This window comes from Oryzias latipes, chromosome 4 (assembly GCF_053564925.1).
Source record: "Oryzias latipes strain Hd-rR chromosome 4, Olatipes_Hd-rR_3.1".
NCBI lineage: Eukaryota > Metazoa > Chordata > Actinopteri > Beloniformes > Adrianichthyidae > Oryzias > Oryzias latipes.
In genome coordinates this window covers 17,620,812-17,647,848 of record NC_136240.1, presented here as the reverse complement: position 1 = coordinate 17,647,848, position 27,037 = coordinate 17,620,812, and the positions used below count along the sequence as shown (strand labels likewise).

At 40.5% G+C, this 27,037-nt stretch overlaps 2 protein-coding genes across 4 annotated transcripts in view; one reads left to right on the top strand and one right to left on the bottom strand.

The window, feature by feature from the left end:
• Nucleotides 1-17,298, top strand: part of hmcn1 (hemicentin 1) — an 88,387-nt gene extending 71,089 nt beyond the window's left edge. The window contains exons 63-107 of one of the 3 annotated variants that reach the window (XM_023954310.2): nt 187-336; nt 443-602; nt 752-876; nt 969-1,152; nt 1,504-1,601; nt 1,679-1,957; nt 2,045-2,241; nt 2,387-2,468; nt 2,823-2,959; nt 3,052-3,193; nt 3,311-3,455; nt 3,555-3,682; nt 3,767-3,923; nt 4,097-4,218; nt 4,305-4,469; nt 4,687-4,794; nt 4,978-5,115; nt 5,189-5,323; nt 5,623-5,892; nt 6,864-7,054; nt 7,176-7,389; nt 7,496-7,630; nt 7,698-7,888; nt 7,970-8,051; nt 8,150-8,419; nt 8,601-8,771; nt 8,847-9,017; nt 9,171-9,341; nt 9,436-9,606; nt 9,725-9,895; nt 10,080-10,250; nt 10,365-10,511; nt 10,588-10,725; nt 10,793-10,914; nt 11,458-11,695; nt 11,771-11,833; nt 11,911-12,030; nt 12,103-12,237; nt 12,314-12,427; nt 12,865-12,990; nt 13,079-13,207; nt 15,315-15,674; nt 16,037-16,156; nt 16,260-16,386; nt 16,480-17,298. In XM_023954310.2, the coding sequence (XP_023810078.1) occupies nt 187-336; nt 443-602; nt 752-876; nt 969-1,152; nt 1,504-1,601; nt 1,679-1,957; nt 2,045-2,241; nt 2,387-2,468; nt 2,823-2,959; nt 3,052-3,193; nt 3,311-3,455; nt 3,555-3,682; nt 3,767-3,923; nt 4,097-4,218; nt 4,305-4,469; nt 4,687-4,794; nt 4,978-5,115; nt 5,189-5,323; nt 5,623-5,892; nt 6,864-7,054; nt 7,176-7,389; nt 7,496-7,630; nt 7,698-7,888; nt 7,970-8,051; nt 8,150-8,419; nt 8,601-8,771; nt 8,847-9,017; nt 9,171-9,341; nt 9,436-9,606; nt 9,725-9,895; nt 10,080-10,250; nt 10,365-10,511; nt 10,588-10,725; nt 10,793-10,914; nt 11,458-11,695; nt 11,771-11,833; nt 11,911-12,030; nt 12,103-12,237; nt 12,314-12,427; nt 12,865-12,990; nt 13,079-13,207; nt 15,315-15,674; nt 16,037-16,156; nt 16,260-16,386; nt 16,480-16,846 (7,337 nt within the window). In that variant the 3' untranslated portion in view covers nt 16,847-17,298. Of the gene's footprint in view, nt 1-186; nt 337-442; nt 603-751; nt 877-968; nt 1,153-1,503; nt 1,602-1,678; nt 1,958-2,044; nt 2,242-2,386; nt 2,469-2,822; nt 2,960-3,051; nt 3,194-3,310; nt 3,456-3,554; nt 3,683-3,766; nt 3,924-4,096; nt 4,219-4,304; nt 4,470-4,686; nt 4,795-4,977; nt 5,116-5,188; nt 5,324-5,622; nt 5,893-6,863; nt 7,055-7,175; nt 7,390-7,495; nt 7,631-7,697; nt 7,889-7,969; nt 8,052-8,149; nt 8,420-8,600; nt 8,772-8,846; nt 9,018-9,170; nt 9,342-9,435; nt 9,607-9,724; nt 9,900-10,079; nt 10,251-10,364; nt 10,512-10,587; nt 10,726-10,792; nt 10,915-11,457; nt 11,696-11,770; nt 11,834-11,910; nt 12,031-12,102; nt 12,238-12,313; nt 12,428-12,864; nt 12,991-13,078; nt 13,208-15,314; nt 15,675-16,036; nt 16,157-16,259; nt 16,387-16,479 lie in introns of those variants that run through there. The other 2 variants (XM_023954311.2, XR_013655537.1) reach the window with 2 other exon arrangements.
• Nucleotides 17,299-17,408: 110 nt separating this feature from the next.
• On the bottom strand, nt 17,409-21,523 carry arpc5b (actin related protein 2/3 complex, subunit 5B). Its single transcript, XM_004067941.5, has 4 exons — nt 21,265-21,523; nt 20,532-20,604; nt 20,164-20,340; nt 17,409-19,223 (listed from the first exon to the last, which is right to left on the bottom strand). The coding sequence occupies exons 1-4, from the start codon at nt 21,402-21,404 to the stop codon at nt 19,161-19,163; spliced, it is 453 nt and encodes a 150-aa protein (XP_004067989.1). The 5' UTR covers nt 21,405-21,523; the 3' UTR covers nt 17,409-19,160.
• Between the last annotated feature and the right edge of the window lie 5,514 nt (nt 21,524-27,037).

The following is a 27,037-nucleotide window of genomic DNA, read 5'->3' as shown; positions in this document are numbered from 1 at the left end:
GTAAGTTCAGACTGAAGCTTTTTTTATTCAGACATTTTAAAAATCACTTTATGCATTTTTTTAATGTAACAATTACAGTTAAACATTCAAGTGACCTGTTCAAAGGGTGAGATGGCAAACAAAGCTCAGCAGCTTTCCAATGTTCTTTTCTAAAGAAGTCAATTTTACAACATCACTTTTTCTTAGAGAACTCAGAGTCTCTGGAGATGCACATCTCCTCAGGGGGCAGCAAACTGCAGATTGCACGGTTGCAGCTTTCCGATGGGGGAACATACACATGTGTGGCCTCTAATGTTGAAGGCAAAGCACGCAAGAGCTACCACCTCACAATACAAGGTACACATCTTTACTTTAAAGAATACAAATTCTTTAAAGGATTTACAAAAGTTTACTTAGTGGTTTTAGTTTTCCAGATCAAACTACATTATGATCTTTGTCTTAGTTCCACCAAGTATCACTGGATCAGACATGCCCAGTGAGATGGGGGTCCTGCTGAATGAAAGCATCCAGATGGTCTGTCAAGCTCAGGGAGCTCCAGTTCCAACAATTCAGTGGCTGAAGGATGGAAAAGCCGTCAACCGTACCGGACACAGGGGGCTCAGGTATATGTGAGTTATCAAATGTGAAATCCGCAAAAAAACCTTTCATGTAAGGGTGGGAATAACTTAAAATCAATCCAGTGAAGTGTTTTTTGAGATCCAGAAGGTTTTTTGGGATTGTGTTATTAATAAAAAGTTGTTTCTATTCTCAGGGTTAGTCCAGATGGCAGCAGACTCACTGTGGTCAGAGCTCACCCTGATGACAGTGGAAAGTACACCTGTGTGGCCACTAATGCTGCTGGAGAAGAAGACCGGATCTTTAATCTGAATGTGTATGGTAGGTCCAGCTCATTCTACACCATACGGCATCAACTTTTGTACAAACGTAATCTTAATTTTCCTGATGTTGAGCTCCTCTTTGCCGCACAGTTCCCCCAGTGATAGTTGGCAACAGTGGCGCTCCTGAGCATCAAACTGCAGTTTTGGACAGTTCTGTCAGCATACAGTGTGTTGCTGCTGGGACTCCTCTTCCTCATCTAAACTGGCTGAAAAACGGCTTGCCCCTGCCAGTCTCTTCACACGTACGACTTCTTTCAGCAGGACAGGTGCTCCGGTAGGTGGAAGGGCTGCCTGACAAGTTCAGGTCTGGAGGTATGACATTACAATGTGAACATAACTCAGGTCTTGGATTATGTTCCCATTGTAATGTTGTGAAATCATAGACTCTTAAATTAACAAGTTTAAAAAAATGTGTTTAGCAAAGATAATCAAAGGACTTATCAGGAATGGGACAGTTTAAACTTCTGAAACCACCTCCTGAGTTTGGTGAAGACTTTATACTTAATTATGGATGCATTTAATTTTTTTCTTGTTTGATTTTATTTAGGCAACTAAACATCAAAGGTAGGTAATATTGTGAAATCACTCTGATTAAAATAAAAGTATTTTATCTTTTAATTTCCAGTATAATGCGAATCCAGGTTTCAGATGGTGGAAAATATACATGTGTTGCGTCCAACAGGGCAGGAGTAGACAATAAGCATTATAACCTCCAGGTGCATGGTGGGTCTGACTATTGATGTCTTCATTATGTTTACCAAAAAAATAGTTTTTTTGAAATTGTACATTTCTGTCCTCAGTTCCTCCTGGTTTAGATGGAGCGGGAAGCACAGAGGATGTGACTGTAATCAGAGGCAATACAGCTTCTTTGCTGTGTGTTGCTGATGGGACCCCAGTTCCCACCATTTCTTGGCTTAGGGAGGATGTTCCTGTGCTCTCCGAACACAACATCAGGCTTCTTAACCTGAACACCACCTTACAGATCAGTCTCGCTCAAGTTAATGACACCGGACATTACACTTGTAAGGTCTACAATACTGCTGGAGAAGCGAGCCGTCACTTCAACCTGAAGGTGTTGGGTGAGTATTAGCAAAAAAGTGTTCTAAAATTTGAGTTTTTAGTGGATAAATGAAGGAAAACCTTTTGTTTTACTCTACTTTTGTTAGAACCTCCACAGATCACAGGCTCCGGTGATCCAGTAGAAGTATCTGTGCTGGTTAATAATGTCCTGGAGCTGGAATGTGAGGCTTCGGGCATCCCAACACCCTTCTTGACCTGGTTAAAGGACGGACGCCCACTCCCACAGACAGACAGCCTGCGCCTCCTTCGTGGAGGGGAGGTCCTTCGTATGGCTTCAGCACAGGTGATAATCATTTTCTGACACTAATAATGTAAATACATTTAATACTTTACATGTAATTGTTGTTTATTACATATTTTCTAGTGCAAGATTTATCCATTGTGTACTACACATAACAGATAATTTATGTATTCTTTTTCACACTCAGCTGGAGGACACAGGCAGATACAGCTGCTTAGCCAATAGCCCAGCAGGAGATGATGATAAGGAGTTTCTTGTTCAAGTACATGGTTGGTAACTTACTGTATATGTGAGCCACACAGTGCAGGATACAAATTGTACTTTTCCACTACTAGTGGGTGTGTCTTCTTTCTATGTAATCTACAATCCTGCTTTGAAAAGCTGTACAGTTATGTGAAACACTGAAAACCCTAAAAACAAAATTATGATTTCTGAATTATTTTTAGAGTGCGCTTAATTTATGCAAATATGATCAAACTAGAAAGGATATTTTTGTGAAGTTTGGGATAACTTTAGATGAAACTTTCTATTGTCTCTTTGTTTTGTATTTTTGGAATTCTTTGTGAAACAAAATTGCGTGAAGAAAATAATTAAAAAACATGTCTGTGGTGAATGTCCTTCAGTTCCGCCTAACATTGTGGGTGAAAACACGCCTCAGGATGTGTCTGTGCTGCAGAACAGACAGGCAACTCTGGAGTGCAAATCTGACGCTGTTCCACCTCCAACTCTGACCTGGCTTAAAGACGGCCAACAGCTGCAAGTCAGTAGACCAATAAAAAGAGAAAATCGCCAACAAAGTGCTGTCATTACTTCTAGCCTGTATTTTGAAACTATTATTTTTCCTCTGCACAGGCCTCTGCACGTGTACGCATTCTTTCGGGGGGTCGCTACTTACAGATCAACTTATCAGAGCTCAGCGACACAGCTCAGTACACATGTGTGGCAAGCAACGTTGCTGGGAAGACCACACGAGAGTTTAACCTGAATGTCAATGGTACAATTCGTGTTTGATTAAAAAAATATCTCTTAAAATAATTTTAAAACCTGCAAAATAATTACTTTTAGACTGGATTTAAAATTATAGAAAATATTTCAACTAAATGTGTTTCAGTGGCCCCAACTATCAAGGATGGCCCCCAGATTGTAACAGTGCATGTTGACAAGTCAGCGGTCCTTGAATGTGTTGTTAACGGAGTGCCCCCACCTCGAGTCACCTGGAGGAAAAATGGAGCCATATTAGGTGGAAACAACCCCAGGTATGATGAATGATTCCGCTCAGTTAATCTTTCTGCCATTGCTTCACTATACTTTAATTAATCTTTCTCATTTAATTTGCATTGCAAAAATGTGTGCAGGTACACATTTGAGGAGAACGGATCTCTGCATATCCACTCGGCTCAGGTTAGCGACACTGGGCGCTACCTCTGCCTGGTGACAAATCCAGCCGGGACTCAACGCAGGAGAGTTGATATGCAAGTGTATTGTAGGTGGTGGATATTTACAAAACTGAGTTCTGTCTCATAACCATGCAGTTATTGCATTGCAATGCATCTTTCTTGTGTGATAGTGCCCCCATCAATCGCCAACAGTCAGACCAATGTGACAGTTATTGTCAACGTGCAAACGACTTTACCTTGTGAGGCCAGCGGCATTCCTAAACCCACCGTCAGCTGGCAGAAAAAAGGACGAACCATCAGTACTGACCAGAACCAGAATATGTACAGGTTGAACCAGGTTTTCTCCTTTTTTACTAAATAAAACATTAACTTTTTATTAAGAACACCTTATGAATCATGTTTTCTATTTTGATTAAACTGATCTCTGTATGTCATGAGCAGTTCAGGAGCTCTTTTTAGGTTGTATAAAAACAATATTTTTAAAAAAAAAATCTTTTTAGGTTACTGTCATCCGGATCCCTGGTCATTTTGGCACCGACAGTGGAGGACACAGCTGTGTACACGTGCGTGGTTTCCAATGAAGCAGGGAACAACTCCAAATCAATCCGTTTGACCGTCATTGGTAAAAATGACTCGACTTAGTGGTTTAAAGTATATACCGTATTTTCTTTTTCCACTGTAATTTTTCTCCCACTCTTGGTCTTCTAGTTCCTCCATCTATAGCAGATGAACCCGCAGAGTTAGTTGTACTCAGACAGTCCCCAGTGGTCATTTCCTGTACTGCATATGGTGTACCAAAACCTTCAATTCACTGGAGCAAAGATGGAATGAAACTACCCAATAAAGGACAAGGATACAACATACTGCCAACAGGTTAGCATTTCCTCCAAGTTTATATCTTTGTATATCCTCTGACATACAAAAATATTTGACAGAATTAAAATGATAAATAACGTATATAATTATCTTTAATTAATCTTCTACAAATATAACTCTACAAAAGTTGGGATTTATTGAGAAGTAAATATCATGCACAAATCATTAGTAACAGTTAATAAATGTAATAACCAGTATGTTGGTCTGCACTCAGGTGCGGTAGAGATCTCTTCAGCTGAGCTTAGTCATGCAGGACGCTACTCGTGCACGGCCAAGAATATTGCAGGTTCCACACAGCGCCATGTGCCGCTAACGGTCCACGGTAAATAAGTCTAATTTTATTTTCATTTTAGTGAAAAACACCCGTTTGAACCTTAAAAAAAATCTCCAAAAAATTATTTCAATTTGTTGTAACTTTCAGAGACTTGGATGTTGCTTAAATAATAAACACTGTTGTGTGAATGTTAACTTTCAGCATAGCTCTTTTCATCATGCTCTTTCTCAGAACTCCCAGTGATCCAGTCCCATCCATCCAGTCTGGATGTGATCTTCAATACCCCCATCACTCTGCCATGCAAAGCTACAGGCTCACCAAGACCCACTATCACCTGGCAGAAGGAGGGCATTAATATACCAACCACAGGTAATTATCTCTTCTGTAGGTGCATACACACTTGTAATTGGTTGTTATAACTTGTCCTATCGTTTCATGCTAGCTGGAGGTTTGACAATACTTCCTGATGGAAGTCTGCAGATCACCAGGACCACTTTGTCCGACTCTGGAACATACATTTGTGTGGCTCAAAACCCTGCAGGCACAGCCATGGGCAAGACCAAACTAAGAGTGCAAGGTAGGTGATGCACATATAAGCAACATTAAAAAATGGCAAAAATTTAAGGTAAGTAAAAAAAAGCATTCCGCTCCCACAACTTAAAAATAAACCTTGATTGTGTAATTTTAACATGTCTGGTTTCAGTATTTGTGAAAGTTCTTGTGTTGGTTTACGATTTATTCCCTGCATTTTTCTTTTCTTTTCATGGGTTATCTGTAGAAAAGCAATGTCCCGCCAGGGATCGATGAAGTGTTTCTACTTTTTTCCAATTTTTCATCTTTTGTGGTATAGTAATAAGCTTCATTTGTGTCCCTTAGTACCTCCAGTCATTCGATCAGAGATTCAAGAGTACCAGGCCCCTGTGGATTCTGCAATGATGCTGCACTGCCATGCTGAAGGCACCCCTCCTCCCAGTGTCACGTGGCACAAAGATGGGCAGCTGCTGAGTGACTCTGTGCGACAGCGGCTGCTCAGCTCGGGATCGCTGCAGATCACCCTCATTCAGCCCACGGATTCTGGACGGTACACTTGCACTGCTGCCAATGCAGCCGGCACTGCCACCCTGGATATGAGCCTCACTGTGCAGAGTAGGTTTCAGTACTGACATTCATAATTCCACTAAAGCTGTTGTCAGTGACTTTAAAAAGTTTTATTTGCAACAGAACATCTGCCCTTTTTATGCCTTAGAAATTCGCCTCTAAGTTGTAAGCGAGACCGTTGGCGAAGAATAACCCTGGCCCCACTTCCCATCATTCCTTTGTTTACACTCTCTCCTGCTAGCTTACAGCCCCTCACAACCCCAACCTAACATTATCTGTGCAATAAAAATGGCAATATTGGACCTATACAGCGATACAGTTTTGAGCCTGATGCCAACTCAGACGGGAAAAACAAAGACGTACTTGGATCTAGTCGTTTACAAGTGATTGCATTAGAATGGAGCGGAAGCTGTTTTACACCTCGCTTGGGGAGGCCAGTGAGCCGGCTGTTACAGTAATCTCACCTACTGGAGACAAATGCATGAATAAGCATCTCCAGGTCTGGCTTTGACACTATGTTTTTGATTTTGACAATGTTTTTTAGATGGTAAAGTTTGCTGATGTTACTGCTCGCTTAGCATCTAACGTCAAAATTGGGATTGGGGTTAAATCCTGATTCTTTTGAACAGCTGTGACTGTAGCTCACTGCTCTCTCAGAGATGTTGTCAACTACAGACAAACGTTCCAGAGTATTTTGTTGTGTACAACTAAATACAGCCTTAAGCAGCCTTTTTATTTTTCAGTTGACAGATTTATTGACTTTTTCTTTATATTGGATACACTTAATTAGGAGGTGGCAGTAATATACCAGATTATCATCAAGATAAAGCAAACTTTGAGGTTTCTTACAGATCTATCAATTTATGTTTTCTTTATCTTGTTCAAGCTACTTCCCAAAATGTCAATTATCTGTTATACTTGTGAGAAAAATGTATCCTTAAGTTAAACCTTTATAAAAAATATTAAAGTTTAACAACAACAATTTTTATCCCTTTTGTTTCCCTTCTATCCCTTTTCAGTTCCCCCGTCCATTCGTGGTGGGGAGCAGGAGGTGGTAGTTGTGGAAAGTTCTCATGCTCAGCTGATGTGTGTGGCTGAGGGCATCCCACAACCCAGCCTGTCCTGGGAAAAAGACGGAAACCCGCTTAGTGAAAAAGGTGGAGAGTACACCATCCTGCCATCAGGAGAGCTGGTCATAGACAGCGCTCAGGTAAACAAAAATATTTAACCCTGACGATTTTCAGATAATATTTGTGTCAAAATAGGTTTGAGTTTAGTTCTAAACATTATTTTTTTACACAAGTCTTTTTTGTCAAACATCTTTTTTCCAGCCTGGTGATGCTGGCAGTTACACCTGCTTTGCCACTAATGCAGTGGGACAGGACAGTTGGACGGTAAAGCTTTCAGTTCACACTCATCCAGTCTTTGTGGAGCTGCTTGGAGACATGGCGCTCAATAGAGGTGAACGGCTCTTGCTGGCCTGTGGAGCCAGTGGCATCCCGCAGCCCAAAATCACATGGACCTTCAACAACAACATCATCCCAGGTTTGAACGAGAAGAATAGTGAAATCACTTTAAAAAAATATTTCCTTTCTGTTAAGGTTTTCTCCCTGTTTTTGTTTTCTTTTGATTTTTTTTGCCGATTCTGCAGCTCACTACGACCAAACGAACGGTCGAAGTGAACTGCTGGTGGAGAGGGTGAGCAAAGGTGACACGGGTACCTATACCTGTGTGGCAGAAAACAGCGTGGGAACAATAAAATCCTTGGGATTTGTACATGTCAAAGGTAAAGCTGAACTCTATAAAACATTCTGGCTATGCTTAGGGCCACATTCACAGCTATTCCTCTCTAGAGCCTCCTATCATTGACGGGGACCTTCACTCCAATCGAGTTGAACCTCTGGGCGGTAACACCATCCTGAACTGTGAGGTACGAGGAGATCCACCTCCAACAATCCAATGGAGCAAAAACGGAGTAAACATTCAGATTGGTAACAGAATCCGTCAGATGTTCAACGGCTCCCTGGCCATTTACGGCACAGTGGTAAATAGACGTCAAAGATTTTTGTGTTTCTTGTTTAAACTGAATAAGTAACTAAAATTTCCTGCTCATCACAACTAACAGAGTGAAGATGCGGGCATCTACATGTGTGTGGCAACAAATGATGCTGGGGTTGTGGAAAGAAGCATCACTCTCACTCTCCAAAGTTAGTATTTACAAGTCTCAGCTCACTGTCAGATTTTTTTGGTTTAGAGAATCCGTTTTAATTCAGATGAATTGATCTTACATCCCCTGTTCTGTCAGGCGCTCCCACTATTACCGTAGAGCCTGTGGGGACGGTTGTGAATGCTGGGACCACAGTTGTTCTGAGCTGTCAGGCAGAGGGAGAACCTACACCCATGATAGAGTGGTCTCGTCAGGGACGCCCCTTACAGGGAGAAGACCGCTTTTCCACATTGTTCAATGGTTCTCTGAGGATCAGCAATGCCCAAAAGGAGGACACGGCTGAGTATGAGTGCGTGGCTCGGAACTTGCTTGGGTCAGTTCTCGTCCGGGTCACTCTCACAGTAAGAGGTGAGCTGGATATTAGTTTGGTTTAAGTGCTAAGTTAAATTACTTTGTGTTAGAACGAAGAAGACTATGTTAAAAAAAAAAACGTTGGCATTTGTAAAATTGTAGATTAATTAATATTTATAGAGTTCAGTATAAAAACAATTGTGAGGAAATGTTCATTCACCATTCCTCCCTCTGTCAGTACATGGGGGCTATTCTGAGTGGTCAGAGTGGGGCTCTTGTAGCGTGTCCTGTGGCGCCGGCATCCAAAAGAGGCTAAGGCAGTGTAACAACCCTCTACCTGCCAACGGGGGGCATCACTGTGCAGGATCAGACACAGAAAAAAGCAGCTGTCAAGGAAATCCATGCCCAGGTCAGAGTGCCTAAAAATTACTGAGTCCTTTTTTACTTCCTTCATTCTAAATCATACATCTTTATCCCGTTGCAGTCGATGGAAACTGGTCTGAGTGGTCCGTATGGGAAGAGTGTTCACAAACCTGTGGTCAGGGCAACAGAACCCGGTTTCGAACCTGCAGCAACCCCCTACCTCAATATGGGGGGAAGCCATGTGAGGGCAAAGCAGTGGAAGTCATTATGTGCAGCGTCAGGCCATGTCCAGGTAAGACGATGACAAAAAAAAAAGATTAAAGAGATTTGGTCCTGAGTTTCAGGTGATTGTCAATGGGGTTTTTTTTTTGCTTTTTGATTTATAGTCCATCACAAAATGTAATTTTTCTAAAATGAGCAAAATCCATGAACACTTTCTTGTTAGTGGCAGGTAACTGGGGGTCTTGGCTGCCCTGGGGCCCATGCAGTGAGACGTGTGGTAGGGGCATGCAGTCCAGGATTCGCCTGTGCAACAACCCCCCTCCACAATTTGATGGGTCACAATGTGAAGGCACAGACACCCAATCCAAAATGTGTTTAGAGCGGCTTTGTCCTGGTAAGGAAACGCAACTCATGTCTTTAAATTAACGATTTTTTTTAACACACCAATTTACTGTAATGTGTAATTCTTCTCTCTTTGTGTTGACCAGTGCATGGAAAGTGGTCATCCTGGATGAATTGGGGACCTTGCAGTGTTTCGTGTGGAGGTGGGACCAGACAGCGGACACGCCTCTGTGCCAGCCCCGCCCCTCAGCATGGAGGCAGGTCCTGTGAGGGAAATGGCGTGCACATGGATTTTTGCAACACCGATCCTTGTCCCAGTGAGATTTTTATTGTTCTTCTGCTCTTTTGCAACTTGTTTTACTTGGGCATAGTTAACGTCACCTCTGTGTTCGTGTTCATTTTTTATGTCTTACACATTCTATCTATTTGAGCCAGTCAGTGGTAACTGGGGCACATGGAGCAGCTGGGGCAGCTGCAGCAAGACATGCAATGGGGGTCAGATGAGGCGCTACAGGACCTGCGACAGCCCCAGACCTGCTTTTGGTGGGAGAGCTTGTGCAGGTGCAGATGAACAAATGCAGAGGTGCAGCATCGTCAGCTGCCCTGGTAGGTCAGCATTATTCCCTGTAAATAGCTTTAGTTTGTTCTCATTCTGGTTTGTGTTTGATGTTTGGTTGAGAAACACAACTAGAGGTTCTCAACACATTTCCTTAAGAAGCTCTTGAACATGTGCATTTCTGCTACTGTGTGTACCTGTTGTACAGAACTCAAATGTCATGCTTCATTGCAGTTGATGGTAACTGGGGTTCATGGCAGCCTTGGGGACAGTGCTCCGTCTCCTGTGGAGGCGGGGAAAGGACTCGCCTCAGACTCTGCAACAATCCGGCTCCCTCCTACGGTGGCCGGCAGTGTCCAGGAGATTCCTCTCTGCTATCCAGGTGTAACACCCAGGCGTGCCCAGGTAAAACCTCTTAGGAAGCAAACAGTTTTTGCTGTGATCAAGTGAGGCTGTTTTTAGGATTGCCTGAACCGTGGTGCAGCATTTTTATGATAAAGTTCCTTCTCTTTTCATCAGGGGGACCACAAAAGGCTCGTGGAACCATCAGAGGTAATATTAATGACATAGAGTTTGGCATAGCCATCCTTAATGCCACCATCAGTGACAGCAGTTCTGGCAGTAGAGTCATCAAAGCTTCTATCTCAAATGTACCAAGAGAATTAGGTGAGTTTTCAATTTAAAAGTCGATCACAGATCTCTGAGCTTTCAAAAAACTTACTTGAGTGCCGATAAATGGAAGGTCCTGCGATGAGAAAGCTCGTCTCCCTGCTGAACGCCGTCTACTGGACCACAGCACATGAAGCCGGAGAGGCCGTCAACGGATACACCTTAACAGGAGGAGTCTTTAAGAGAGAGACACAAGTGGAATTTGCAACAGGTACAAGTCCCAGATGATTCAAAAAAAAAATTTTGTGGATTGACTCACGTATTTCATCCAACGTCAGGTGAAATTTTAAGGATGACCCATATTGCCAGAGGCTTGGACTCAGATGGAGTTTTATTAATAGACATTGTGGTGAATGGCCACACCCTGCAGCTGCCCTCTCAAGCTGACATCCACTTCAAGGTACACAGATGATAAGTAACTTTTTGTGTTTTTTATGAATAAAATGCTTCCTTTATCTTGAAATCAATATAAAATTAGATTAGACGGTATATGTCAATTTAGCATATTGTAAAAAAAAAAACTATTAGACCTGTTAGAAAAAGAAGTTAAAGTCCAAGTCGTTGTTCTCACGCACCATGTTGTGTGAAATTTGTTCTCCTTATTTGACCTAAATCCTGTGGGATCATTGCTCTGGAGCAATTTGGTGGTTTAATCCCCCTCCAATCCAACCAATTCAACCCCTTAATGTGAATGTCAAGCAGAGAGAGTCTTTGGTTTTCAACCCACGTCCTTCCCATCTCAGGGCAGACACTGTACCACAAAGCCGGTAAAAAGTGTCTTTTTGAAGTTTTGTTCTCTCATTGAAAAGTTTTATTGTAGCCAAGTTTTGTAACTTCAACAGTTGCATAAAGGTGCATGGTGCTTTATTTTTAGTATATTTGGATGAACTGCTCAAAAATGTCTGCGTAAGAACCTTAAATTTGAACTTGTTTACTGTTACAGGACTACACCGAAGACTACATCCAGACGGGACCAGGCCAGCTCTACGCTCTGTCCACCAGAATATTCAGCATCAACAATGAAAGCGTGCCCTATTCCTGGAACCATACCATCTTCTATGATCCATCCAAAGGAAAGATGCCCTACTTGGTAGAAATGCTCCACGCCACATCCATCAGTGCTCTCTACCACCCTCTGGAGGAGGTGTTGGAGTACAGAATTCAAGCAAAGATCACTAAGGGTGTGTTTCATAACACTTTATACCTTACGTCTGCTAATTATTGTTTTTTTAATGCATTAAATGTGTTGAACGCAGGTGATCGCAGTAATCAATGTCCTAACGGCTTCATCTTGGTCTCCTCTGGGCTTTACTGTGCTGGTAACCTTCATCCTGGCATCTGTTAGAGAAAATAAAAAAGACTTTGATAAGTGAGGGTAAAGTCTCTGTTGTTGCAGATGAGAATGAATGTGATGTTGGAAACCCCTGTTCTCATACATGCCACAATGTCATGGGCACCTACTACTGCTCCTGCCCCCAAGGTCTCTCCATTTCTGCTGATGGCAAGACCTGCCAAGGTACATAAGACGTACACACACATTTCAATTATTATCAGGTGTTCGGATAATTTTTCTGCTCTACTGTCTTAGACATTGACGAGTGTTCTCTGAGTGGACATGTGTGCCACGACGGACAAGACTGCGAAAACACCGTTGGGTCTTATAGATGCCTCATGCGCTGTGGGCGTGGCTTCAGAAGAACAACTGATGGTCTCAACTGCATGGGTATGCAAACTACCAATGAACTGGTATTTCATCACTGTTCTTAGGGCTCATGTAGAACTTGCTCTGTGGTGTTTAGATGTGAATGAGTGTCAGGAGTCCAATCCCTGTAACCAGCGCTGCTTCAACACAATTGGTGGCTACCGCTGTTCCTGTGAGCCAGGCTTCCAGCTGAGAAACAGGCGGTGCATAGGTGAGAGTGCCTCTTGTCTCTGAATGTATTATTTAAAAGTACTTTATTGGTACATATGAATTATTTTACTGTGCTGCAAAACTGGAGCTGAAAAAAACAAAACACCGCCTTTTTCTTTCATCAGCAGCCGATCCCTGACAGATTTTACCATTTTTTTGCAGCAACCACTTTTTGTTCTCAATGCTTAAGCCCTTGACACTTATTGAAGCAAATACGCACCAAACCTGCTTCTACTTGAAAACAAAGACACAAGTGAATTTTTTTTACATTGCTAGAAACACATTGTGACTTTAAAAAAGCATTTGGACCCTTAATTATTTTAGTTGTGTTAAGATCTGAAACCACAAAGAAAATTAATTTAGTGTTTCAGCCAAAGACAGCAATTGTTTGGGCTTCAAAAAACAAAAAATTGTTTGTATTTTTTTCATCCTTGTCAGATATAAACGAGTGCAGGCAAAGAGTGTGTCGTTCAGATCAGCTGTGTAAAAACACCCGGGGGAGTTACACGTGTATTGACCTGTGTCCCAGTGGGATGACCAAAGGTGCGAATGGAACATGTGCAGGTGAGCCAATAACTCTGCTGTAAAAAGAGAGCAGTTTAAAAGTTCTGCGGGCGGAGTGGTTGATGCCTGTTGGCCTCCTGTCCTGTAGACGTTGATGAGTGCAGAGAGGGGACTCATCAGTGCAGCTACAACCAGATCTGTGAGAACACCAGAGGCAGCTACCACTGTTCCTGTCCACGAGGCTACAGATCTCAGGGGATGGGACGGCCCTGCATTGGTGAGTTCACGCCTTGTTTCTTATTTTTTCTGCACGGAACAGATATAAAGCTGTGGACGTTTTTATTTTTAGTGTAGGGACAAGATAAAATAAAATCTCACATGCACAGCAACCCTTTGATATGTTACACTGTTGTTCTTAATCATTTCTAAATGCAAAAGCTATGTGTGAAAAACGTGAGTACACTCTGTGATCTAACAACCTTTATATTGTATTTGTTCTTTATAAGATTTGCCTATTGTCTTACATTTTTGCTTTGTAAAAAAGTTCCCTGCTTGCCATTCATAGATCCTACACTGTCCCTCTGCAGCTTTTTTATTGAGCTGATTTGTGGACTTTAACTGAACCACTTTCCTTGGATTTGGCTGCTTTTAAATATTTTCTTTTGGGCTCCTCGTCCAATTCCTTCCAGGCTTTATTTGCCAAACAGGGAGATTTACAGAAACTTTTTCTATAAAAGTCCGTATTTTATGCTCAAATGCTCAAAAAATCAATCAAGGTGTGCTTAGCATCCTGATTTAGCAGTTTGTTTTCATTTGATTTCAAAGTTACAAATATGTTGTTTACATGAAGAATTTTACCAACACTGTATTTAGCAGCTTCTGATCATGGATTTTGTTGTCATGCCTGTGTTTTGCATGAACATGTCTGCATTTCTCTGTTCTCACATTTCCCTGCAGCTTGCTTGCTTTTGCATTTAAAATATCTTGATGTCAAGAATTCAGCCAAGCCAAAATGTGATCAGTTTATCATGTTAATGCCAGCTAACATAACCCACTGCTGCAAAGGAAACAACTGCAATTCTGCCAAAATAAAGCATTCTGTAAAGTTTCTTTTTGTCAACAAAAACAGGTTTTGGTGAAAATAAACTAATGTTTTCTTAACATTCTATTAATTTTAAGCAGTATTCCACTTTTTTGTGCAGAAAGGCTGAAATCTTTTGAGGTTCATAGTTGTTCTGGAGCTTGCTTATAAAGCACTGCTGCTTATTTGGGCTGTCCAACATGTCTTCTGGCACTCTACCTGTCCTATGTTTGCTGGTCCTCTGAAAGCAGGATTTATCATAGCTGTGTGCTGCTCGTCTTCTTTCACGGTTAAGTGAAAGCCAATTAGTGGAACAAGGTAAAACCGCAATTGCTTGTGGAGACCTGCACAAGACAAGTGTTTTAAAACTCTCCATTTTTTATCAATCAGTACAGATTTGAAAATTTCAAGACAAAATGTTATTCTATTTTGGGGATTTTTAATCTTTATTTTTCACATTTGCACCCTGTTCTGTTATAAAACATTTAAGTGTGGTATAAATATATGACTGTTTTGTGGTTTTAAATAAGTAAATCACCTCTTAAAATGTTGATGGTATATTTTTTGATCCATAATATCATCCACGCAGACCCTGAATCGGTTTTACATTCCCTTTGCAGCAACAGATGAAACTTTCTGTTCAAGAAATTGAAAGAAAACTGAACTAAATATAGTATTGTTATTTGATTGCTGGTTTAACTTTATTATTTAAATGCTTTTACACGCTTCAAGCAGAACATTTGTCTTTAGTTGAGGTCACTGGGGAAAAGTTTGTTTTGTGGTTTGATCATTATATATATATAAATAATCAGGAAACTGGTTCATGGGTAAAATACTTGAGGAGACTAGCACCGCTTTATTTCCTTCTTTCTTTTCAGTCTTTCCTTTCCTAATTGATCACAGGAGATATTATTTAATGAAACTTCCATCTTTACTCTTGTCTATGGCTTTTTCCTGGTGTTGCTTTGAAATGGCATAGCTTTCTCATTCCCTCTGTGTACATATGTGACTGTTTTTATGTTTTATGTCTAAATAACCAAAGTTTCCACCTAATTGTAGATTAGTGTGAAAAATAATAGCCTTTTACAGATATAAGTTGAAATAGACTAAGAAATGTTGTCACACAATTTGTTAGAGTCTCAATACATTTCTGTATGTTAACATGGAAATGTATTAGCAAACCGTGGGGTTATTAACCTTTTCCTTGTTTTTTTCTTTATCATCACTTCACCTTCTTCTCTTTTTTCCTGTCTCTTTATCTGTCCTTTTCTTGGTGCTGGTCATTCTTTTGCATTGAGGGCAGACATAAATGAGTGTGAGCGGCTGCCTCAGCCTTGTGCCCATCAGTGCATCAACACTCCTGGCAGCTACACCTGCATCTGCCCACCGGGGCGCCACCTGCTGGGGGACGGCAAGTCCTGCGCGGGTCTGGAGCGTCTGCCCAGCTACGAGAGTTATTCCTACATCTACAGCTCATCTCAGTCCTCTCCTGAAGGCAGCTCCAGCCCCCGTCTCTACCACAACCTCGCCTCTCAGAGTTTCCACTCCTTTACCGCCAACACAGTCAGGGGCTTCAGGAGGCGGAGCCGAAGGGAGGCTTCCAAACTGCAGGTCACCCTCGTTTGTCAGAGGGGGTTTGAGTCCAGGGGTGGCCTTTGCTTAGGTAACTAATGTACAGAGGTCAAGCAGCAGGGAAATGAAGGATAAAGGAGCAGCTCCTTTTTACAGCAAGAAGATTGGCTCAAAAAAGGGTTCAGGAGTTGAAAAGTGCTTCTTAACCCTTGTGCTATCTTAGATGACCCCACCCTTACTTTGACGTGTTCTCCCTACCATGACAAAGGTGGATAAAGGTGGAAAGATTTCATGTAATCCATGGACACCAGTGAAGATCACAAATCATTGAAAAAAAAAGGTTCAGCGCACTGCGTTGTGGGTCTAGATGACCCAACTCCCAATGTTAAAGTGCCTAGGATAGCACAAAGGTTAAAAGAGCAGTTTATCAAAGGTTTATTTGTTTCTTCACAGACATCAATGAATGTGAAATGAGGGACACCTGCCAGCATGAGTGCATGAACACACCAGGAAGCCATAGGTGTCTGTGTCCTGCAGGTTACCGTCTGATGATGAACGGCAAGACGTGTCAAGGTGAGAAGCTCTACAGTTTATTGAACCTAGTCTCCTCCAATGGGACTGTGCTCACTGTGGTACTGATCCTTCCTTGGACATGAGCTGTGTGTCGTCTCTGCAGATGTAGACGAGTGTCTGGAGCAGAACATTCAGTGTGGAATGAATCGAATGTGCTTCAACATGAGAGGAAGTTACGAGTGCATTGATACTCCTTGTCCTCCGAACTACCAAAGAGATCCAGCCACAGGGTAAATAATCAAATTAATATTATCACTACCAGTCGTGCAGATTCTCAAAGAAACAGTAGATTGCAAACAACGTGTTTTGTTTTGAACTTCTAGGTTCTGCTTGAAAAACTGTCCTCCTAATGACCTGGAGTGCACGCTGAGCCACTATGCTCTGGAGTACAAGCTGCTGTCACTTCCCTTTGGCATCGCTTCCAACCAGGATCTGATCAGGCTGGTGGCGTACACTCAGGACGGAGTGATGCACACCCGAACTACCTTCTCGGTGGTGGACCAAGACCTCACGTTACCTTTCGCGCTGCGAGATGAGAATCACAAAGGCGTGCTGTTCACCACACGCCCCCTGCGGGAACCCCACACGTACCGCATGAAGGTCCGGGCCCTTTCGTTTAGTGAAGACGGAGGCATCGAGTACCGGACAACCTTCATCGTCTACATCGCTGTGTCTGCCTACCCATACTGAGAGCACTTTAAACCATGGGAGATGCTGACAAACTCTTGTTTTGGAGGAGTAACCACACCTGGATGTAGTAGAAAATGAGACTGATGGTTTCACATAAGAAAATATTTGAATCCATTGAATCAGTTTGACTCAAATACTACTTTTTTTTCTTCAATTTATTTATAACTTAAATTTGATTAATTTGCATAACGATGGGCCACTCTTGCTCGACACTTACATTCTAAGAGATTCTCAAGTTTGGACCCAAAGATAGACGTGCCTTAACGAAAAACCACAGCAGCTGATTTTTTTTCTTTTTAAATATCAATCTTGTTCTTTACAATAGCTAATAAATAGATGTATTTTATTTTTATGGCTGTAAATATATTTTCTCAATACAGTTTCATTAGTTTTCAACCATTTTGTAATAAAAGTGTAATAACAGACATTTTGAAAAAAATGTCTTCTGTGGCTCCTCGTGTTTACCTTTAATTTTAGTCATCAATAATATGTTTAATATGTAAAAGTGAATTATTTTACTCCAAACATTCTGAAAGAAAAAGTTTCAGCACAGACACTGACAGCATTTTTACCATTTATTATTTTTTCCAAAAAGCACAAACATAAAAAAAGAAATTGTAGAATAAGGCAGTTTGTACATCAGTCTGGTTTGCTCCTGCATCTTTTCACCTTCAGCTAGAATTCCATGCAGCAGAGAGGCCGCCGTCGCCGCACCTCTCTGTCTTCACACAAAACTTCAATACTGCATTAGAAAAAGATATCTATGGTCTGGAAGCATCATCACTGACGTCTGAATGACCAAGCTGTGAGTGAAAACAGTCAAAGTGACGATCGGTGTTGTGTTCCACCAGAAGCTTTTGCTTCATCCAGGAAACAAAAAAACAAAAATACATTTCTGGATTTGATGAAAAGCAAAGTGGAGGCTGCTTTATATTTCACAACCTCTTTGCTGTGATGTTCCTTTACACAGTGCTAAACCTGTTGTGTCCTCTCTAGCACGCATTGAAAATAAGTCACCGATAATGGCTACATAACTGAAAAAGAAAAAAATCATTTGGCAACAGATTTAATCTGCTTATTAGACGCAGACAAACAGACATTTCCAGTAGTTTTGATGTTAAATAAACCGAGTTGATTTGTACGATAAGGGAGTCTTTACGCTCAGTTCGGAAAATAAAAAACTTACAAACCTACAGCATGAATTTAAACAAAATGTTTAGTAAAAAAAAAAACAGTAAGAAAAGCTCAATAAAGAAAAAGGGTTTGTGCAAAACATCAATATATTTTTTCCAATTAATTTTCTCTCTTTAGGAAGATATGCATCTTACTGACAAATAGTGTCATATAAACACTAAGCAGGGTTTGGGTCAAATTTGGCCTTTGACAGTTATTTCAAACAAAAAACATTTTTAACTGGATGTTTTGGGGTTTTTTTAAATTAAAAGAAATGTGTGCCTACACATGTGATGGTAGGATTTCCTGAAAGGACAGAAAAACGCAGCTCCTAAAAACAAAAAACAGTACCAACAATGTCACATAATGCCCTGTTCAGTAGCAGAGGGAGCGTGTACATGTCAGGCGCGGCAAAGTGGGATTAAAAAAGGGGGCGGTTATGGAGATGCATGGTGGGTAATAATCCTCCTCACATTCCCAAGGTGCGTGCCGACCCTTGTGGTCAAACTCGCCACCCTCCATCTGTGACTGTGCCTTTCAGGAGAGGCCTGCTGAGAGGATTTACTGCTTCCATTAAACTGTCATGTAGCATGATGGTGATGGGAAACAAATATGTCAAGGGATGGGGGGGGGGGGTGTTAATCCTCTAGTGTTAATGTAGAAGTAAATCCAGGATTAATTACAATTAGTCGCTGGTGTATTCTAACACTGTATGAGTGCATAGGAAGCAGATCTAACATTTGAATCAAGTCTCCTGATTTTGATGGGTTAAAAAAAACATTCAGAAGAGGAGCAAAGGTTGCATGAAAGATGAATAATTTATCTCTTCCCAGTTGGTCACACGCTGAACACATTTACAGGTGTGACGCAGGCGAGGTTGGGGTGGTGGTTAGCAGATCAGAGAATCAGCACGCACATACGGACGGGAGGTTAAGTGTAGCACCCTGGGAGGAGTGTGGTGCGAGCTGTGTTCATGAAAAGGACAAGACCATGGAATCTGATGTTAACTCATCGCGACCCTGAACTTACGCTCCAGTTTCATCTCGCCTTGAACAAATCGGCGTCTCGTTGGTAAGCCATCTGGTACGTGAACAGTGCAGTGTGTCAGTGATGTGAAGTGGATTCTTCCACTGCTTTGCTTTTAGACCGTCTTCCTCGCCGTTAGTACTCTGACGATGCTGCCCACTCCTCCAGCAGCAAGAGCCTGTGAACGTAACCCAGAAAAAAAAAAAAGAAATTAAGTCAGCTGGCTATTTTTGCAGCTGCAGCAAACCAAGAAGACCAAAGTACAGCTTGCGTCAGTGAGGATCTGGAACATGACCTATTTGAACATCCCACACACATACAACCAGCTATTAAAAGGAAGAATTTAGAGGAACAAATGCCTCATTTCGGGAAAAACTGTACATCTGATTTTTAAAAGATTTATAAATCAAGTCTAAAAAGTAATTTCCCTGACGGATCCTTTTAGATTGGCGCCATTTGCTTCCATTGGTAGAAATCTTAAAATTGGGGATAGCGGAAGGTCATGAGTTCAAATCCATGGTCAAATTGAAATGAGACCTTCCACACTTGACACTAGGCCTGCACAATAAATCACAAATTTATCATTATCGCGACATCAAGCTGTACAATACGCATATTGCAAAAGTTGATGAAAATTGTGATGAATGGTAACCTTAAATGTGCTAAAATAATCTTATGACAGCTTCAAGTATTTAACAAATTAAATAAATCCCTTTATGCATTTGACCAATTGGATGGAGCCCTTTGATCTTAGATTGGCCGCCTCCTCTGTAGACGAGGGTGAATTGGAGTATAATTTAAGTTATGTTGCCTTTTTTTTTTTAAATTAAGCTGTTGCAGTGAAGTGAAAATGATGAATTTAGATGTTTTGTTATTTGTTCATGTATTGCACGGTATATCGTCATAGCAATGTTAATCACTAATATCGCAAATTGCATGTTTTCCTCATATCGTGCAGCCCTACTTGCAATCAGCATTAAGGGGTTGGATTGGGGGGGTTCAAACCAACCAAGTGGTTCTTGAGCACGTATGCCTGCAGATCACTGCCCCTCCCCAGGGGATGGGTCATTTGTGGAGAAGATAATTTCACATGCCTAGATGGGACTTTTAAAACTTACCTTTTCGTGCCACTGAAGCAACACTGCACTGCTGTTTTCCGACGGCCTCTCAAACCCTTTGTAAATGTATTTCATCAGCAGGTCTACGCCGTTCTTATCCAGGGACTGCACCCCTTTCTCAATGTCGCTGCTTTTAAAGGCACTGAGCACCTTCAGCACTAGACCCTCAGCGCGATCCTGGACAGACGGAGGACAAAACTCAGCTACTACCGTTGACTTAGTTCCTATCCTGTATATAAATCTCAACAAATGTACATGCACCTTATTTAGCCCTTTTTATTACTCAATTTGTAACTCATATTTTGTATGATTTTACAGTAACATAAATTGATAAGACACACTTTGATGCAGCAAAAATCTGAGCCCACCTTAACGTTCTGGTTCTTTGTATTGATTGGTGGGTTCTTCAGAACTGCCTGTAAAGCCTCCATGAGGTTTCCTGTGAGGATAATGTTAAGACTGCAACATAGATAGAACAGCAACACCCCAAAAACTCAATCCGCTTTTTAAACTACACCAACTTGAGGAATAAATTCTCAGAAATATGTTTAGTTTTCTGCATTTAAAAAAATCTTATTTCCTCCATAAAAATAACACTAATTTTTTAATGCTGTCTCCTGCATGTCATTTAAATTCTGATATTTAGATTCTAACAGTGAAATCATGAAGGGGGAGGAGCTTCTCAAATGAGGAAGTTCGGCACTTTCGAGCCTTATTAGGAAGTCAAGCGGCAACCGACCATTTCCTCTTATTTTTTTTAGAGCAGAATCAAAGAAACTCAACAGAATTCAGCTCCACACTTGAAACAAGTGATTACCACATTTAAACGAGGGTTTTAGCTTTGGTTAAGGCTAGCAAAGCTAAATTGTAACCCATAGAGGTCCCCTATGTGATAACACAGAGTAAAGCGGCCTGTTCACCCTGGAAAAATCCCAGGAATGTGATGATTGTTAAGCAAGTCTGAACAGAGACGAGGCTGCTAGCAAGACGCCCATCATGCAGCAGCAGAGACCAGCACAGAAAAAGTTCCAGTGTTCCGCTTTCTTCTGCAAAATATTCACTGACAACAACACGTAAGCTAGCATATCATCTGAAGGATATTGTCTGATCAGAGAGTCCACCTCTGCCTCATCGGGACCGATCTGGTTTTCTCCTCCGTCCTCCTCGTCCACGAATTTGTTCTCGTCGTACTCGTCCACGTCCACTCGCCTGAAGCGGGCGGAGACGGTGTTCTTCGACATGTCTGCGGTGGTGAGAGGTTCAACTGCAGCGGGCAGAGCTCCCGGCCTTTTGCCTTGACGCGGCTGTCACAGACAGGAAAGCAGGCAGTTTCCTGACTTCCTCTGCTCAGCGCCCCCGGCGATCGATTAATTCCCGCTTTTGCCGCCATCGCCTCCAAGCGGCCAAAGGGCCAAACTGCATGGTTTTTTTTTGTTTGTTTTGTTTTTTTTGTAATGACAAAATGTGACCTCTAGATGACAGTGAAACACAAGAAAACATCACTAGATTTAGTCGTTGGAAACATGTTTGTTCTACTGACGGTTAAAACAAACTTTTATGGTGCAATAAAAACGTATTATAGGAAGTAATAAGAACTTAGTTAGATCTCAATTTTTAGTCCATCTAAATCAGGGATTGGTAACCATTATTAACGCCAAGAGCAATATGGACCAGCTACTGACAAAAACAGAAAAGTCCCACATCACCGTTTAGAAAAATACACTTTATGTTTTTATGGTCACTAAGCCAGTCATTCTAAAATTTAGCATTATAATAAAAATAATTATTGCACTAAAGCAGTGTAATTTTTTTTTCTTTTTCTACTTTTAGCAGCATCACATACAAGTTCCTTTCAAAATAAAATACATCCTGGGTCAAATGAGATTCAACTAGTGTAGTTTTACTTGCATGTTTATTCTATTACAGTTTTTCTCCATTGGTTTGGCTCATTTCTTGAAACAGAAATTACATTCTGAAAATTCTAACATCATTTGGCAAAACAGTCTTACAGTTCAGCACAACACTATAGCTCACTTGCAAAATCTAAGATATCTCCCAAAACTGTTCACTCATGCTTGGAAACTAAATTCCTTTCCCATGTAAAGAGTCAGTGCCACCAAAATGGCAAAGATCCTTCTCAATTGCTTTACCTGATTTCTTTAAGCAGACCGGACATTCTCAAAACTCTTGGTGCTTTTGCCAAAATAATGTGGATGTTTAGGCACAACACCATGGTTCACCTGCAAAAGCTCATTTCTCTCCTAAAACAATTCACTCGTGTCAAAAATAAATTTCCTTCTCATTTAAACAGTCAGTGCCCCCAAAATCCTTCATCCCTTTGGCATTGTGTAGGCACTGCCAGTCAAAATGATTAGATGTTTTGTCACTATAGCAGAGGACCATTGAAACCTCCCTCGTGTCCACCTTTCAGTTTTAGCTCAGTCCTCTATTGACAATGGTTACTGTACTGTTTTTATATAGCTAACAAAATACAATTTTGTATAAAACGGAAAAAAAAAAAAAGGTTTTTAGGTTTACAGTAACATATAGTGGTAGGTGAGGCCCTAAGAGACCTCTCTCATTTTCAGGGATCAAATCAAAATAATAATAAATGTATAAAACGTTCCAAGGGATTCATATATGGTATTCATGGAATTATGTTCTTGACTAATTTTGAGGATTGAACAGACTATTGTGCATGTGATGACTTAAATGATGCTGACTCATTTTGGAGTGAACAACCATTAGACTGAGAATCAACAATCAGTTTACAAGATCTATTCACTTGAAAATTGGGCTAAATATAGGCTACCTGCACTATGTACTGAGACGTTGAGACATTTGCAGTTTGATGAAATTAATGAGAAATTCCATTCTGTTTTTGAGAATGTCATTTCTGTTTCAAGAAGTGAGCCAAACCAATGGAGAAATACTGTAATAAACCACTTTGACAATAGATAAATCTTTTCTTATCATTGTGCTCTGTTTTCTGGTGTGTATGCATTTTTGAGGAGTGGTAAAATTGTCAATCCCTCTTGATTTAATATAATGTCAGCAATATTAAAAAAAAAAAGAAAAGAAAAGGAAGAAAATAAAAGTCACGTTCTTCACATTTTTTATGTTTCACAACCAGTTTTTGTTCTATTTTAGTACCCAATCCATATTATTTTAAAAATTATTCAAGCAGGAAATAGGTATCTGAACAGCTATGATTACAGCTTTGTTGACGTAAAACAGCTGACTTCTTTTTTCCTTGTGTCCCTATACTACCATTTAGACAACAACTACCTGTGACACTGGAGTATATTATTTTTAAAAGGTCGCCTACACATGAAACGTGAGATAATGAATCTGACGCAGAAAAAGGTTTGTGTTACAGACAAAACAATGTTAATCACACAAGAGAACAGTGTGATCATGTGGAAACCCCCCATATAATTTACTATAAGAGTGCATTAGCATTCAGACTAAAAATAATAAAAATATATTGCAGAAATGAAATAAAACATTTAAATAAAGTGCAAGGTAAAGTTTTCTGCTTGTTTGCGTTGTCACAACTCCTTCTGACCAGTCTGCCTATGTATAAATAGGAATGTTGCCCCATGATGTCAGCGTTTCTGTTAGGCAAAAGGAGAAGAAACTAAAAGCGTATTCATATCAGAATACTCAGTGTGTGCGTGCAACCGATAAATTAGAGGCCAGATCAAGACTGCACTTGTCTCTAAATTACTATCTATCAGAACAAGTCGTGACCTCCGTTTTACAGTCGTGGGTGAAACTAATTGAAACAAGCCCATCGCAAACCGGCTCATTCCAGTAGGTTAAGACTGTGATGAAGATTTTTTTTTTTTCTTTTTTTTTTTTTGTCAGAGGCGAAGGTTTTATTTTACTGACCAGTCTAGACTGCTGACCTCTTTCCTTAGGGAAATTGAGGAAATTACTGTAAGATCTTTTTTTCTTCTTGAGAAAGTATTGCTCACTACAAAAGACATGTCTACATATGTATGATGCCAAAAAAACAGAATGGAAAGTTTACGGAAAGTCAAGTGGACCTCCACGATATTTCTCACAGCAGATAAAGTTCCGCACAGTCCCGTTCCTTTTTCCACATCTCATTCTTCCCTCCGCACCCGATGACCACACACATAGACCGACAACACCTTACGTATATCGGAAATGAGAAGTTTGTAAAATGTGTGACTCAGCAAAGGTGAATCAGTCTACAACATTGTAAAGATGTCGTTGGAAGCTTTTGTGATTGTGTAAAAAACAAAGATTGTTTCCTATACTGCCAAGAAATCTAAAGTGGTAGGAATGTGACCCAGCCTGGGATGTCTGGTGCTAGTCTGGTGTTCCCCATACCCCAGAGAGGCATATTCCTATCTGCAGACGTAGCTTTCCTTTCAAATGTTGTTGTTTGTTGAGTTCTTCTTGTTGGTTTGGTCCACATTTTCTGTCTGTGCTTTTCAGATTCTGGTGATGATCACAACTGGGATTTGTCTTATAACTATTTTCTCCTCTGATTCTCTTTACTCAGCAAGTTTGTTTTTTCTTCCACCGTTATTTCATCATGATTTGATCGTGACTTAGTCAAGCAGTTACTTAAACTCTTTGTGGTTTCTTTGGAGCCTCTGGGTTCTAACCTGTGAGTTTGTCCATTAGTCAGCAACATTTTAATCTTTTGAGTGGTTTTATTCATAATGATTTTGCCAAACAAAACCTATAAATATAGTCAGTTATGTAGTCATATACTCTTTAAGAATAATAGTTCTCATTTTAAAGGGTACTCTACACACTACAACTGTAAAACCTTCATCTCAACAGTACAGAATTGTTTAAAAGTTGTTACTACCTTGGCCTCACAGTGACAGGGTTCTGGTTCAAATCCTCTTTGTGTGACTTTATAAGTTCTACCCATGCATGCAAGGTTTTTTTTCCAGCCACTCCAGCTTCCTGACAAAGTCCAGAAAGATGTTTCAAAGGATGATTAGTGACACTGAATTGGCCTTTAGGGATAAATGTGAGGATGTCTGTCTGTGGACCTGCGATGGACTGGTGAGGAAGGGTGTACCCCATTTTTTCTCTCAAGTGACAGGAATACATCGTAGGCCTAATCAGGAAAGATTACAGATGGACAATTGACTCATTTACTTCAACTTGTGCTCAACAAGCATCTGTATGGAGGGTTGACCTGTAGGTTGGGTTGACTTCTTAGGTTCTTCCATTATCAGACATGGTTGTGTTTTCTTCCACATACCTGACATGTAGGTTGGGTTGTTCGACCCATAGAGAGGAGGGGCTGCATCTTGAGTCGCACAGGTGTGGCTTGCAGTTCCATTGAGGCTCAGCAGCCGCCCGCCTTAAGGGATATCATGAAAATGGAATGTACGGTTGTCATGCGTGTTGTAATTCTACTGTGAAATATAGTTTCACACACACAATCTACAGGTGATGCTTTTGTGCGGTGCATGACATATGTGCAAGATAAATGGGTGTGGATGAGATATATTATTGAACAGCACTAACAGGCTCCCTGCACAGTGCAGGGGAGTTCAAAAAGGAACAATCTGTATGACGTATCAGCATCTCACCTACTTCTCACTTACATACATGTTGCTTAGGTGTTAACTAAAACCTTATGCCTGACTTATAGCTAATCCAGTTGTCTACTATCTCAAAATTTTGTGTGGGCCACATACCGGTTTGCCCACAGATTTGCAGGCAGTATCCACCCTTAAGGAGTTGTGACTAAGGCTTTAGAAACTGCCCTTCAATATGGTCATAAATGGTCTCATGCAACGTTTGGACAGTCCTGGAGGATTTTACTCAATTTCTCAAGAGCATTTAAGCAGTTTTCCGATTGTTTGTGGTAAAACAGAACCACAGAGGAACCACATGGTCAAACAGAGTTGTAGGAATTTTGGAAGGTTTCACTAAAGTCTTCTCATTGTAAGTCTTCTCACGCCACGGGACGTGAGGATCTGCATCACATTTATCCTGATGGCTCTGCCAACAGTTTTAGAAAACCCACTTTTGACTGACATTCAGTATTAATCTAACAGCTGAGGTTTTAGTAACTCAGGTTTTCCAATTTTATCACAGATTAAACTGGCTAATAGATGATCCTCAGTTGATCCAGATTTGGAAAATAAGCGTTTTCAATCCTGCGTTTTTTTCTTTTAGTGGTGTTTAAAATTTAAAATGCAATTAGAGTTGCACAAATATACTACCTCAATTAAATTCATCAAATTTGGATTCATATTTTAAAAGTTAATAGAAGTTCACTAACAACGTCAGAAAATCATTTTAATGTGAATCTTACAATATTGATTTTTGCTGCACATCAATTTAAAATAGCTTAAAAAATGAATAAATAAATAAATACAATTTGTGGAAAGATGAACTTTAGGGAGAAAATACTATAAAAAAGTAATTATTTGTCTCGTGCTTCTTGATTTAAATAAAATAACTCATGTGCAATGCAGTACAAATAAAATGCAATAAAAGAACCTAGAGCACCTAATGTCACACAACAAATTCAGTTTGTTTTATTTTTTATTCATATAGTCAAAGAAGTTTTAGAAAGTTATTTTTGTCCGTAGAATTGATTTTACTTTGCATTTTCTACATGCAAGTCCACTCATTTTTTATTAAAATAAACAAAAGTTCAAGTCTTTGTTACGTTTGGCTCATTTAAAGATGAAGGATTTGACAATGAAAGCCTTTTGACCCAAATTTTATTTAATCTGTGTTGTCGAGTCATGTTTTGTGTTCTGGTTAGACGTTGTGCTTTTTTGACTGTTGGTTAGTCACCCATCATTTCCTGTTGCTTAATGTAAGATCTTATTTTCTACTCCCTTGGTCACGGAAAGGT